Genomic DNA, 14,206 nt, shown 5'->3' with positions numbered 1-14,206 from the left:
ATTTCAGGCGACCAGGGACCCTGAAGAGAGGGAATTGGAGAAAGCGCGATACCGGGAAGCCGCCAAGTCGTACAAGAGAGCGGTGACCGAGGCCAAGAACCGGAGCTGGCAGGAGTTCGTCACCAAAGAAGGTAACAAAGAACCCTGGGGCATCGTATACAAAACCGTCACAGGAAGAATCAGGAGGGAAGAAACGGTATCCACCCTGCGGACGCCACACGGAGAAACCTCCAACTGGCGATCGACCGCGGAGGCGATGCTGACTGCCCTCCTGCCCGAAGACCACGAAACCACGGACACGGCGGAGCAAGCCGAGATCAGGAGGGAAATGGACACCCTTCCGAACGTTGAGAATGCCGCGGAGTTCAACATTGGGGAACTCGTAGGAGCGGTCAAAAGACTGAGGAGGGGGAAATGCCCGGGAACGGACCTGATCGAGGTGGAAGTCATCCAGCGCACCTGGGGGGTGCTCCACCAAGAAATCTTGAGGACGATGAACGCCTGCCTAGCTTGGGGGACCTTCCCGAGAATCTGGAAGGAGGGGAACCTCATCACCATTCCGAAAGGACCGGATCGAGACAGAAGCAGCCCAAAGTCCTACAGATGCAGCAGGCGGGGGGCCATGATATCCATGGTCTCCGCCCACACCCGCCCAGGGATTCCGTCCGGCCCCGGCGCCACGTCCTTAGCCGCCATCTTCTTGGTGGCTGCTTCCAATTCCTCCTTCGTTATGTGCGCTCCGGGTTGATCCATCGCCGGTCCGCCGCCGCCGCTCAGAGTGCATCCCCTCTCCTCAGGAGGGGCCTGTTCCGTATCCTCGCAGCGCCTCAGGGAGTCTTCCTCCTCTTCGCCTCCTTCTTCTTCCGGTCGTGGGAACAGCGTGTCTATCACCCGGACTAGTAGTTCCCGATCCATGCTCTCGGTTATCGGGCGAGCCGCCGGCCTGAGTTTCTTCAGCACCGTCTTGTACGGTCTTCCCCATGGATCGGATTCCACGGATTCCAACAGCCGTTTCCACGACGCCTCTTTCGCTTCTTTTATGGCCCTTTGCAGGGCCATTCTGGTTTCTCTATGGGCCCTGTACCTCTCGAGGATCTCCTCTTCGTGGCGGTTCTGCCCTCTTCTTCTCGCCCTGACGAGCAGCCTGCGGGCTCTGTGGCAGTCGTCTCGCAGGTCCGCGATCTCCCGCGACCACCAGTAGACGCTGCTGTTGTCGCGCCTAGACCTGGCGCTGGTTCGCGGCATGGAGGCGTCGCAGGCTCTCCTCATCCATTCTCCCAATTCCTGCGCCTCCCCGTCCACGTTGCCTCGGTTTTTGTTCCTCTTCGCGTCCCAGCACCAAGCCGCTACGGTGGCCGTTGCCCGAAGCATGTCCCCGTCCCTCTCCTTCAGTTTCCATCGGCGAGGAGGGGGCAGCCCCGGGTGGCTCGATGTCCTTCCCTCGATGTTGTTGTCGCTCGTGCTTCTCTTGGTGGGTTCGATGTCCATTAGCACGTAGAGGTGGTCCGCTAGCGTTTCCATCTCTACGGCCACCCGCCAGTTCCTTATTCTGGGGTGGAGCCTCTGCGTCGCCCACGTCAGATCTATGACCGACGCTCCTCTCCGCCCCACGTATGTGGACTCCGAGCCTCTGTTGACCAGCACGAGACCGAGACCCGCGGCCCAGTCCGCCAGTTCTCTGCCTCTCGTGGTGGTTCTGCCGTTGCCCCACGTCGTGGAGTGAGCGTTGAAGTCCCCCAGTACGAGCACCTGTCGGGGGAGAAGCCTCCTTACGCACTCTCCCATCTCGTCCAGTAGGTCCTCGAACGCCCGGATGTCGCAGTTGGGAGAGATGTATACCCCCACCACCACGAGGTCCGTCCATTCGACCGCCACGAACCCGCTGCCTCTTTCCGCGATTCGCCCGGAGACTCCCGAGGTACACGGTCAGGTGATGGCGACCCATCCGCTTAGATCTCCCGCCCATTGGGGGGATGCGGGGATGTTGTACGGCTCCGCCACCACCGCCACGTCGGTCTTGCTTTCCCGGATGGACTGGTGGAGCAGGTCCTGAGCCCTTCCGGCTCTGCCCAAGTTACACTGGAGGACCCGGAATTTACTCGGTCACCTCCATGGCCTCCCCCGGGCCACTCACTCCGATGGTGCTATCCTTCCCTCCGACTGGTGGGTTGCCCGACAGGCTGGCCTGCTCCGCGGCTCCGGTGACGCCCTTGATCGTGGTTGTCGCCGTGGCCTCTGCTGCCTTGGCCATCGCCGATCTCCGCGCCCTTCTCCTTCCCGATGGTCCTACCTCCGGTGGTTTGCACGCCGCGCTTCCCATCCTGTGTTTGGACGGGGCTCCTTTTGCCTCGCAGATGGGGCATCTCGGCGATGCGGCCGTGCAATTCCTCGCCCTGTGCCCCTCTTCTCCGCACCGGAAGCACAGGTGGGTTCTTCTCACCGGAGAGACGCACATCGCCGCCATGTGGCCCACCTCCAAGCATCGGTAACACTGGAGCGGTCTCCTGGGGAGTGCGATCACCTTTGCCCTGGTCCACCCCAGTGTGACCTTCCCCGCTTGAGCCAGTTTACGGGCTCCGGTCACGGGACACTTGGCGTAAAATATCCCCATGCCGCTTCTGGATGTTCCCGCGTTCCACGCTTTGACGTCGCGGGGCTGGCAGTCCGCCGCCCTGGACAGCTCTTCCAGCAGTTCCTCTTCGTTCAGGGATATGTCGACCCCCACCAGTTTGATCTCGGCCGTCGGTACCGGGACTGATACTCTGACGGTGGAGGGGTCTAATACCCCCGCTAATCGCGACGCCAACTGCGTGGCCTTGCTCATGCCGGCGTCGTCCAGGATATTGATCACCATGGCCCCGGTCGCCGCCTTTCTCGTTTGGACGTACTCCAGTCCGCACTTCTGGAGGGTCTTGTCCCGTCTCGCCTCCGCCAGGATCTCCTCGTACGTTTTCGGAGCCCCGTCCCTCAGCGTGAGCGTTACCGCCGATGACGTTGGGGGGGGGGGGGGGAGTGCTGGCCGCACGACCGCCGATCCTGCCCTGCCCGCCACCGTCGCGTACGTCCGCTTCGCCGGTTGGGCTCCTGCCTTCTCTCCGTTTCTTTGTTTCCTCCTTTCCCCTCCACCTAATGTGGCGGGGGTCGTCCTTGGCGGTTGCCCGGCTGGTCCCACCACCGATCCCGCCCTGTTTGTTTGGGGCGCGATGGGGAGGGGGGCACCGTAGCCCGCTTCTTTCCTCCTCTGTTCCCTGGCCTTCCTTTTCACCTTCTGTCTCGCCTTCCGCGAGACCACGGTCCTCCGTTCCCCGTCCATCTCCTGTCCCTGTCCCGCTCGCCGTTGAGAGGGTTGGGAGGGTTGCGGGGGTTGTTGGGGAGGCTTCGGGCACGCCGTCTGCTGCATCGTCGTCCGATCTTTGTTGCCGCTGATGCTCCTTCCTGTCGTTTGTCTCGGCAGGCCCGTTTCCCTGAGGGCTTCCCTGAGCTCTTCCCTCAGGGTCCCCAACAGGGATGGGCCGAGGCTGCTTATCGACTTCTTCAGCGTCTCTATCTCCGACCTGACGTCCTCCTTGGCCCTCCCGCTGCTCCGGGGAGCCTGCGCCTCCGTCGGGGACGGCGCCGCTGTCCCGGCCGTTCCTTTCAGGAACCTGTTTATTCTTCTTTCCAGTTCCTCGTTCCCCCTCTTTAGGCCTTCCACCTCTCTTTCCAATGCCTCCCTCTTCTTCCTTTCTTCCAGGAAGTCTGGCACCCGGGAGGTGGTTGTTTGATGGGACCATGCCGCGACGGTGTACTCGACTGCCTCCTTGAGGGTTTTGACGTACGTCCCCTTGAGGTTGGAGGACGTCGCCGCCACCCTCAGGACCTCGGCCTGATGTCGCCGTACTTCGACGTCCACGTCTCTCGGTGAGGACTCTTGGATGACGTTCCTCAATCGGTCCGACACCTCTGGAGTCACTTTTGTTATCTTCCTCTTTTTGCCCCTCGAGGTGACCGAGGCCATTGACTCCTCGTCCTCCGATCTGCCTTCCGAGATCGACTCCTGTCTCATCAAAGACGACTCTCTCGAGCTGTCTATGGACCTGTGCCCGTCTTGCGCTGTCTCTTTGTCCCTCACCTTCTTGGGGATTTTGAAGATTTGGAACACGTCGTCGCTGTGCTCCGCTGCGGTTGGAAGCGGGGTTGACGGGACCGCGAGCGGGGCGTGCGACGACGTCGGTGTCGGCTTCCCTCCCCGGCTGTTGCTTCTATTCCTGTCCTCGGGTCCCGTCCTCTCCGCTTTTCTCGCCCCGCTTCTTCCGCGGTTTTTTGCTGCTTCGATGTTCGTTTTCGTCCTTACGGGAGGCCCACCCTCGCGGGTCTCCTCCATCGCGACGTCTTCTGTTTCTTCACCGGACGCGTTTACGCGTATGGGGGCCCGGTGGCCCACCCCCACACGGCCACGGTCGCTAGCTAACGACGCAGTGGGGCCCGCTTGACCACCCACTCCTGCGCCGGTACTGGGGTATCCCTCCCCTGCACCGTAAACCTCAATCTTTTTGTTCTCCTCCATGTCCATATTTTTTTTTCTTCGGGTGCATGGTTAACGAGCCATGCCCTCGTTTGCTTTGCCACTCACTCTTTCGCACCCTACCCCGGTCGGGACCGATGCAGGGTGACGGGGAGCCCCACGTGAAGGTGAGGTAAGTGGTCTTGACAGATATGGGCCCACCAACTTCTCCGAAGTTCTCCGCACCGGATCAGCGATCAGACGGGCGCCACATCGCCGACCAGCCGCCACCCGACTATAGGTGAACATCAGATACATCGGGGTTTCTCAGGGCATGATGCTACGCACTGACCTACTCACACGCTGGCTTGTTGTCAACCGACTTTTCCAGATGCTTCTTAACGACTGCCAATCGTCCTTTGTCTCCACTCAGGCCTGGACGCGCTCTGACGCTTACACACACATTCACATGTACAGTGTAACTGTATCATCTTCCTAACAATATTAATAAACTCTTTCAAGAAGGAAATGAAGTAAAGACTATAGTAGCAAACCAAACTGCACTCATACGCAAAATTATAAAATCCAACACTATTAAACTAATCGATAAAGTAAGAATAAAATTTGACGAATATATGGTCAATACCACTAGAGAAAGACTAATAACAGATTTGATAATTCAAGCTGAAAGTGCAATTTATGATCTTCATTTTCAATTCCATACAATATTCAATGTTATAAATATGGGAAACGCAGAAATTCTTAGTCCTCAAATTATCGATCATGTAATATTCATTGATAATTACAAGAAAGCACTAAGACACCAACTTTACAATACAGCATTAGAATCGAAATATGGAAATTATCAATTTATACTAGACATATCAAAATTGACGGTATTCACTATCAAGACCGAAGTTTTCTTCAAAATGACTGTACCCTTTTTAACGGATTTGGTATGGGATATAATGCGAGTATACCCCATACCAAGCAAAAGAGGCCAAGCATTTCTGGCACCAGTAGTTGAACATACAATATTTTTGACACAACAATATACATACATGAATGTTGATAATGAGTACCTCGATAAAAATTGTAACATAAAAATAGGAATTACAATGTACAAACAAACTCAAGTGATACATGACAAGGAATCTATCCACGACTGTGCGTCAGAAATAATCAATTAAAAAAAAAAAAAAATAAATATTTGTAAATTTGCCGTTTATAAAATCGAAAATATAACATTCATTCCATTAACAGCTGAAAACCAATATATAGCTTACCAAAAGAAAAAATTGAAATACATGTACTTTGTTATAATACTTGGAAACAAAATTAAAATAGGAAGACCTTCCATAATTCAGTCACCTGATGAACAATGTAATTTAATATTCAACGATAGTATAATGAAGATAGGGCAATCCAAAGTCAACATAACATTTGAATATAAACTCAAGACGATTCTCTATGATAATGATACAACAATAGATTATTTGTTCGACAACATTAGAACACCTAGAATTCTTACATGACATATCAGTATATCCAGTAAGATACCAGAATATCAGAATAACTTAGACCAAATATCCAAATAAAAATCAATCAGCTAACGAATACAGTCTCTTAACATCTGAATAACGTCAGTCTTAATAAATCCGTATTAGCTTGAATATTAAAAAGTTTATCTTCGCGAACCGCAAATACTATTTTATTGTAAATCGAGTGTAAATAAAAAACTCGTTCTCCTGTTCCGAAATCGACAAGTTTTTTTATTTTTTTTTTTTTTTTTGTCAATTGTTGAATTTTTACACTACATTTTGGCGATCTTACCAGGATCCATTCAGTGTAAACGAAATCACGATTTCGGCGTACGCGCATCATTGAAGATCGAAGGATCAGCGGACCACTGCGAATCTTTGCTACTACGAAGCCCTGCAGCAACTTTCAACGTTCCACTACGGAGAGGTGTGAAACGATAGATTGTTATGTAGACGCTGATTGGGCAGGAGATCATTTAGATAGGAAATCGACTTCTGGATATGTAATTAGATTGTATGGAAATGTAATTGGATGGAAGGTCCAGGACAGGAGAATACACGACGTTCGGAGAGAAGTCAACCAGCTGTATCGTCCAAGGTGTCCTGCTTCAAGCGTCTCGAGGAGGGCCACATCGCACCCAACTGCCAGTTACTGCGGAAAACAAATCGCGACTCTGATAACGAACGTCAAGTCAACTCCTGCGTGGTGGAGTCTCCAACTGGTAAATTAAGCCATCTGGGTGAGTCGTTCTCGTTTTATTTCGATTCTGGAGCCGAATGTTCGCTAATCAGAGAGTCCATAGCCTCGAAATTTTCCGGCAAAAGAACGACCGACGTAGTAGTAATGCGAGGGATAGAAAATCGCCGTATTATTTGTACGTCTCAAATTGCGTCCATAGTACGTATTAATGATTTTGCGTTGGATATAATTTTCCATATTCTTGCTGACAGCTATCTAAATTACGACATCATGATAGGCCGCGAAATTCCAATCCAAGGTTTTGACGTAAACATTACCCAAAATAGCCTCGCTATTTGCAGGGCAAAAGCTGTCAATGTTTGTAATATAACCGCCGAAAATAAAATCGATATTAACGGAGTCGACACCGAGGTGCTCGGTGAAGATAAAGACCGATTGATTTCCATTCTCAAAGAGTTTAAGAGTTCGTTTATTACGGGTTTCCCGCGTACACGCGTAACTACGGGACAGCTGAAAATACGTTTGATCGATCCTATCATCACCGTACAAAGAAACCCCTATAGACTTAGCGAGGCAGAGCGAAGCATAGTACGTGAGCGAATAAACGAATTAATTGAGGCAGAAATCATAAGGCCTAGTAACTCACCGTTCGCGAGCCCTATGTTACTCGTAAAGAAGGACGACTCGGATAGGTTGTGCGTAGACTTTCGAGAGCTAAATAAAAATACGGTCGCGGATCGACATCCCTTACCTCTTATTGCGGACCAAATCGCGAGGTTGCAAAAGGCGAGATACTTCATTAGCTTGGACATGGCCAGCGGGTATCATCAAATCCCCATTCATACCGATTCTACGGAATATACAGCGTTTGTCACCCCTGACGGGCAATACGAGTACATAACGATGCCGTTTGGATTGAAAAACGCACCGTCCGTTTTCCAGAGAGCTATTCTCAATGCCTTGGGCGGCCTCGCCCATTCGTACGTCGTTGTCTACCTGGATGACGTTCTAATTATCGCTGAATCGGTAGACCAAGCTCTAGAGAGACTGCACATCGTACTAAGTACCCTCGTAAACGCCGGGTTCTCCTTCAATTTTTCGAAATGTTCCTTTCTTAAGACGTCGGCACTTTATCTCGGGTACGTAATTCCTAACGGAGAAGTTCGCCCAAACCCGGGTAAAATACGAGCCTTGAGTTCTTTACCTGCGCCAACGACCGTCGCTCAACTTAGGCAGTTCATAGGTTTAGCCTCCTATTTTCGAAAATTCGTCCCTAAATTTTTACAGGTAATGAAACCGTTGTACGCACTTACCTCCGGTATTAAAAACCTAACTTGAACAGATAGACACGAAACCATAAGGCACAAAATAATTTCCATCCTGACCAACGAGCCGGTGTTAATGATATTTGACCCGAATTACCCGATAGAATTACATACTGACGCTAGTTCGGACGGATACGGTGCTATTTTAATGCACAAAATCGACGGCAGAAACCGAGTAATAGAATATTACAGTAAGAGAACGAGCCCCGCGGAATCCAGGTATCATTCATATGAACTAGAGACGCTGGCAGTTGTAAACGCCGTTAAACATTTTCGCCACTATCTGCACGGACGGGAATTTCTCGTTGTCACTGATTGTAATTCGTTAAAAGCAGCCCGTAATAAAGTAAGTCTGAGTGACAGGGTTCATAGGTGGTGGGCTTACTTGCAAACTTTCACTTTCGACATTATGTACCGAGAAGGCAAACGAATGGCCCACGTAGGTTTCTTCTCGCGTAATGCTGTAGACACCAACCGCGCCCCCACCAACAAGATCGAAGAAAAGAAAATTAATCTGGCCGTAATCTCGGAAGATTGGCTACTAGCGGAACAACGTCGCGACCCCCAAATCTCTGAAATCGCCAACAAACTGCAAAACGACGAGCTCGCGGAAGATATTGCGAGTACATATGAGCTACGATCCGGTACCCTTTACCGTAAAATACAAAGGAGAGGCAGAACCCTCTGCCTGCCCATCGTACCAAGAGGGTTTAGGTGGTCCGTCATTAACCACATACACCAGTCAATTATGCACTTAGGTTGGGATAAAACGCTCGAGAAACTGTACGAGTATTACTGGTTCGAAGGGATGGCGAAATATGTTCGCAAATTCGTAGAGAACTGTCATGCTTGTCAGATTTCTAAGGCGAATTCAGGCAAAGTGCAAGTTGAATCACATCCCATACCTAAGACCAGCATACCTTGGCATGCCATTCACGTAGACATAACGGGAAAGCTGAGCGGCAAGAACGACTCGAAAGAATACGTCATTGTCCTGATCGATACCTTTACCAAGTTCGTATACCTACACCACAATCGTAAGATAGACTCCCTTAGCACCGTTAATGCACTTAAGTCCGCCATATTTCTAATCGGCAGTCCCTCCTGGATAATAGCGAATCAAGGGCGATGTTTTACCGGCAAAGAATTTCAAGATTTTTGTCAGGATAAACAAATTAAACTACACCTAATAGCAACCGATGCTAGTAGAGCGAATGGACAGGTAGAGCGTACTATGGGTACATTAAAGAACATGTTTACAACGGTAGAAACGACCGGGCGATCATGGCAAGACGCGATCGGCGAAATAAAATTAGCTTTAAATTGCACCACCAGTCGTGTAACTAAATCGAGTCCGCTAGAACTATTAATTGGTAAAACAGCAAGACCCTACGGGTTACTACTACCCGAAAACACCGAGGAAAAAGAAATAGACATCTCCAACGTAAGACAACAGGCCATACGAAATATGGAAGATAGCGCTAAGTATGATAAGGAAAGATTCGATAAAACGAAAGCCAAAGTAGTTAAATTCAATCTCGGTGACTTTGTATTAAAGAAAAACGAGGAAAGGAATCAAACGAAACTAGATCCGAAATTTAGGGGTCCATTTGTGATAGCGGAAATTTTGGAAGGTGATAGGTACATTTTAAAAACACTAGACGGCAAACGGTCATATAAATACAGCCATGATAGGTTAAAGAAAATGCCAGATAGTCGCGTTCCTACTGAGTTGGACGTCTGCGGTGCTATGACGAGAACAGTGACCATGACGATGCGAGTACCTCGGTCTCAGAGGATCATTCTGACCACGGCACTTAGCAGATAGAGTTTGCATATGCCCAGTGTGGCGATACGACGAAGGTCAATGTTTTCACACATGTCTAGCGTGGTAATCAGGTGTAGGATCGAGCATAATGGTTCACATACGCTTACGGGTGGTCATGTGGCTCAAAGAAATTAAATGCGAGATCAACACGCCGTTACCGAATTCAATTCAAGTATCGTTAGCACTATAGTCATAACATCTAACATAGTGTTTTCACAAACGCTCAGTGTGGTAAAACGATCCAGAGAAGTGAGAGTCGTCCAAGTACGAGATCGAGAATGGTCCATCATGTCATTACGGTCGGACTGATAATTCACAAAATGCAACTAGTACTTCGAATACTAATCATAACGTAACTGATTTCCGCTCTCTTTTAACTCTTCCTTTATCAAACGTCCGATCAGAATTTTTGCTGTCAAACTGGACCCTTGACCTATTTTGACACTTAACTAAATTGTAAACAACATCAGTTATATCGAGTCCAACATTGGGAAAACCCAATATTCTAAATACACCCGAGGACGTGTGACAGTCGGGATGGCCGTGTCGGAGATGAAAAGACAACGGGGCCCTCCATTGGAATTACTTGGAAAACCTCAATACTGTAGCATTTACGAAATAATCCAGACACAGTCATTCGAAACTTGAGACAATGAGCTTAGGCTCGAGGCGACAACCGTTCGCCGAGCGTAGCCACGGTCACGGGATGAACGTTCCACCTAACAGAGAAGTGCCAGTATTATGAGACACACGTTGTGTTGACAATCAAACCTCGAGCAGGAGCAATGTCGCAGCTACGCGGGTCAGCTTAGCAACGGCGGCTGCAATTTTGTTGGTATCCCCGGCCAATATTCAACAAAATGAACGCGATCGTAAGGAGAGGAAAGTTTTCATCGGTCTTTTATTTTTGCGATCTCCTTGGAGAATTACACATCGTCTTTACGTGCAGTATATACCGAGCGTCACAGCGAACGTTACTTTGTGCTTCAAAATATATTCTCAGTTTAACAAAGAGTTAGCTCGTGGACCGTGGATTCGTCATATCGAACCTAAGGTCATTGTCATTAGCGTCTAGTTACCGCAGCCACTTTGTCAATCTTGTACTATCTGTGTCTGTGATAATAAACGCTATCTCGATTGTACAACAACGATGAACAACCCAGGCGAAGATTCGTTACACGACGCTAACGCTAATCATAATAAGAACCCGACATATATATAATAATATTTGATAGAAAATAAGAAATAAATGGAAAATACGAAATAAAAAGTATAAGGAACAGATATTTTTCTTTCTAGCTATACTTCCAACATTAAAATATATATAGGGTGTTTGATTTCAAGAAATATATGCAAATTACTGAAACACTACCCACTGTATGAAAAAATGTTTAAGGCAAGAAATGAATAGTTTCAAAGGAAACATAATCTGGTATAATAATTTTCTCTGTATATGGCCATGTGCAAATCATATGATGACAAAATACGTTTTTTTTATTGAATCATATAGATTTAAATAAAGTAATTGATTCGTACCAACGTCCCCTACAAAAAGATACTAACCTATTTATGTCAAAAAGTAATTAGTTGAAGATACTTTAACTATAACAATTACGCGAAAGACACGAAAAGGTACTTTTGTTTTTACAATATCTTTGTCTTCCACATATTATATTTGACAAAAGGAACTTTGCTACTATGTCCTATACAACGATAGGTTTCTCACGCTCAAAATTGCATCCCATATGAGCTGCTTCATATAAATCTATGGATGATATTCATAGCCCAGTTTTATACTTGAGATCGTCTCAAGAACAGTCTTCAGATGTCTTTTGATTTCATAACTGCGACTGAAGATTAATCTTAAGGTCGTGTCTTAAGGATTTGCTTAGTAAAGATCTTGTGAAATAAGAAAATCTCATATAACGTCAAAAGGCGCAAATAAGACCACCTTCATCCAAGTTCCCTTGATCGGGGACTTCAGGAAATCTTACTTTAAAATCGCCAATAACCGTAACCATCTTGACAAATCCAATGTTGTTAATTACACTGACTGCTGAGGAAATAGAAGCGAAAACGAATCAATGCGACGTATAGCCGGGAGCTACAGGAAAGACCAAGGCGCGTGAACAAATTGACGCGCGCTTATGGCTAACGAACAGAAAGCAGGGAATATTAGTAGCAAACTGATAACGTTCAAGTAATCGGTATACCTCGAGTGGCAAAGGTATATCATTGTGGGTGTGAGATCGCTGAGCTGGATATTAAGATTGAACAAAATGTTATATAGTAAATGATAACGTACATATTTTATAAACAGGGACGTACAATTGTTTAATGTAATGGTCGGGGGGTATCTATGTGTACTCTCTAAGTCACAAGTTAAGTAATTTCAAAGGAATATTAAACTGAGTTATTTAAGTTTCAATTCCAACGAAGCAAGAGTCTAATCCTTTTCCTTCATGCAAGCGAGAAAACGGGAATCCAAAACTAATGTAAAATAATGCCTAACATAATGCTAATGTCATGTACTATATCGTTACTGAAACTTTTATGCTTCCTGTATAGATAATTGTTTTATTACAAATATTAATAATAACTATTAATTAAATAGATATATATGTAGCAATGAGTACTATAGGTTTTATATATGAAGTATTAGATCGAACGAAATATGAAACATACACGGCATAGTACTCATTATAACATTTATAGCAAAACAATCGTCTACTCAGATTTCATTTTTTCAATTTATAAAAATATGAATTTATACAAACATCTGCACTCTACTTATCATTACTTCCACAACAACGTTCTCGCTCTAAAGTTCAGATTTTTGTATGAAACTGCGGTTAAACGTGACACCCACAATTTTCTTGCATTCTACTAAAATAGCACTTACTATAGTCTAGCTGGTAAACAAACGTGACAAACGTGTAATCGACAAAGAATCATTTACAAGGTCGTTTCTCTATTTACCCTTTTACTACGTGCATTGTTAACGACATGAAAACGCGGCACACTTACAATTACACACCAGGACTATTATTATTCTGACTGCCAGTCATTTGGCTGATCCGTTTCCCATTCTTATCCACCATTCTCCGCTCGCCTTACACTCTCCCTCGTAAGTACTTTCTACCTGCATCGATCGTGAGTGAACCGCGCATTCATACACTAATTTCCTTCTTTCGTCCTGTTAGACTGTGTGAGAAACGAGAATGCACGTGTTTCAAATATTCATGTCTCGATGAAAAATATCCATGAGACTTGACATTAATTCAGATCTATTTTCAAAAATAATATTATAATTAGTTCTTTATTGATTATTCGACAAATTACCACGATTCTGCTTACCGTCCTCTTGTTCTAACGCAATCTAATAGGATAATAGTAAACTAATAGTAAAAGGGTAAACATAGTAACACGTTATGTACATAATAATAATATAAAACAATGATACGAATTCCCTAAAAGACATATCGGTCAATTCCATACATGGAAAAGTGCGAAATAGTAACGATCTTACAAATACTACTTTCTAAATTTAATCTGAAATTTACTATTATTTGTGTCGTATTGTTGTGTCTATTTTTATGGGTGCAATACATTTAATCAAAACGCACTAGAAACTAATACCGGCGTATTATGTAAAGTTTGTTTCAATCAATGGTAACGTTTCGTCATTGGATTTTCGCCGCATCACGTCGAACTCATAAAAGTGAATTCCGTGAAATTGTCCATAATTTGGATACACGGTTCTGCGATTCTCACGTGGAATAATATTCTGCGTTGGTATGCGTCAGTTGCGAGATGCACGCGCCCTTTCCGCTCGATCGATGTCAAAATTTATTATATTCCAGTTGCCGCCGTGGAACCGTGCTATGTTACCGCCATTACCAGTTTTGATTTTGTACCGTTCAAAACTTCACCGTAATAAAACATTTGACTTCCCATAAAATATAACCGTTACTGAATCGAATAAAAGACTGATTCTGAATTGAACTGAAAAGTTTGTTCCTTTGTCTGAGAGGATTGCGCGTGATGTTCCGAAGATGGAAATTAAAATCGTCTATTGTTGTGGCTCCGATATTCGCTCTCGCGACAGCTATGCAGTTTTTGGTTAAGTTGTCTTGTATTGTCGGTATGTGGCAGGTTCCACTATAAATTGTCTGTAATAAACATCAGTTGTGGAATTTTCGCTCTTACCAATTTTAGTAAGTTGTAAAGTTTCTCGCAGCTTTTGCATTTTCTCACTAACTCTTGTATATCGTTTTTAATTCCTCGCCATGAATATCTTACTCTGAAATGTCTGTAGGTTTTGGTCAT

The 14,206-nt window shown here is 46.5% G+C and overlaps 1 protein-coding gene across 1 annotated transcript; it reads right to left on the bottom strand.

The window, feature by feature from the left end:
- Nucleotides 1-2,095: 2,095 nt before the first annotated feature.
- Nucleotides 2,096-4,552, bottom strand: LOC132915626 (uncharacterized). The gene has a single exon (XM_060975465.1). The coding sequence runs from the start codon at nucleotides 4,550-4,552 to the stop codon at nucleotides 2,096-2,098; it is 2,457 nt and encodes an 818-aa protein (XP_060831448.1).
- Nucleotides 4,553-14,206: the final 9,654 nt, after the last annotated feature.

The sequence above is a fragment of the Bombus pascuorum genome, unplaced genomic scaffold, assembly GCF_905332965.1.
Source record: "Bombus pascuorum unplaced genomic scaffold, iyBomPasc1.1, whole genome shotgun sequence".
NCBI classification, from domain to species: domain Eukaryota; kingdom Metazoa; phylum Arthropoda; class Insecta; order Hymenoptera; family Apidae; genus Bombus; species Bombus pascuorum.
The sequence above is the reverse complement of the archived record's forward strand: the minus strand, read 5'-3'. Positions and strand labels throughout refer to the sequence as shown.

Bases quoted from the DNA above. Each gene is read 5' to 3' on its own strand.
- LOC132915626 (XM_060975465.1), bottom strand. From the start codon at position 4,552: ATGGACATGGAGGAGAACAAAAAGATTGAGGTTTACGGTGCAGGGGAG.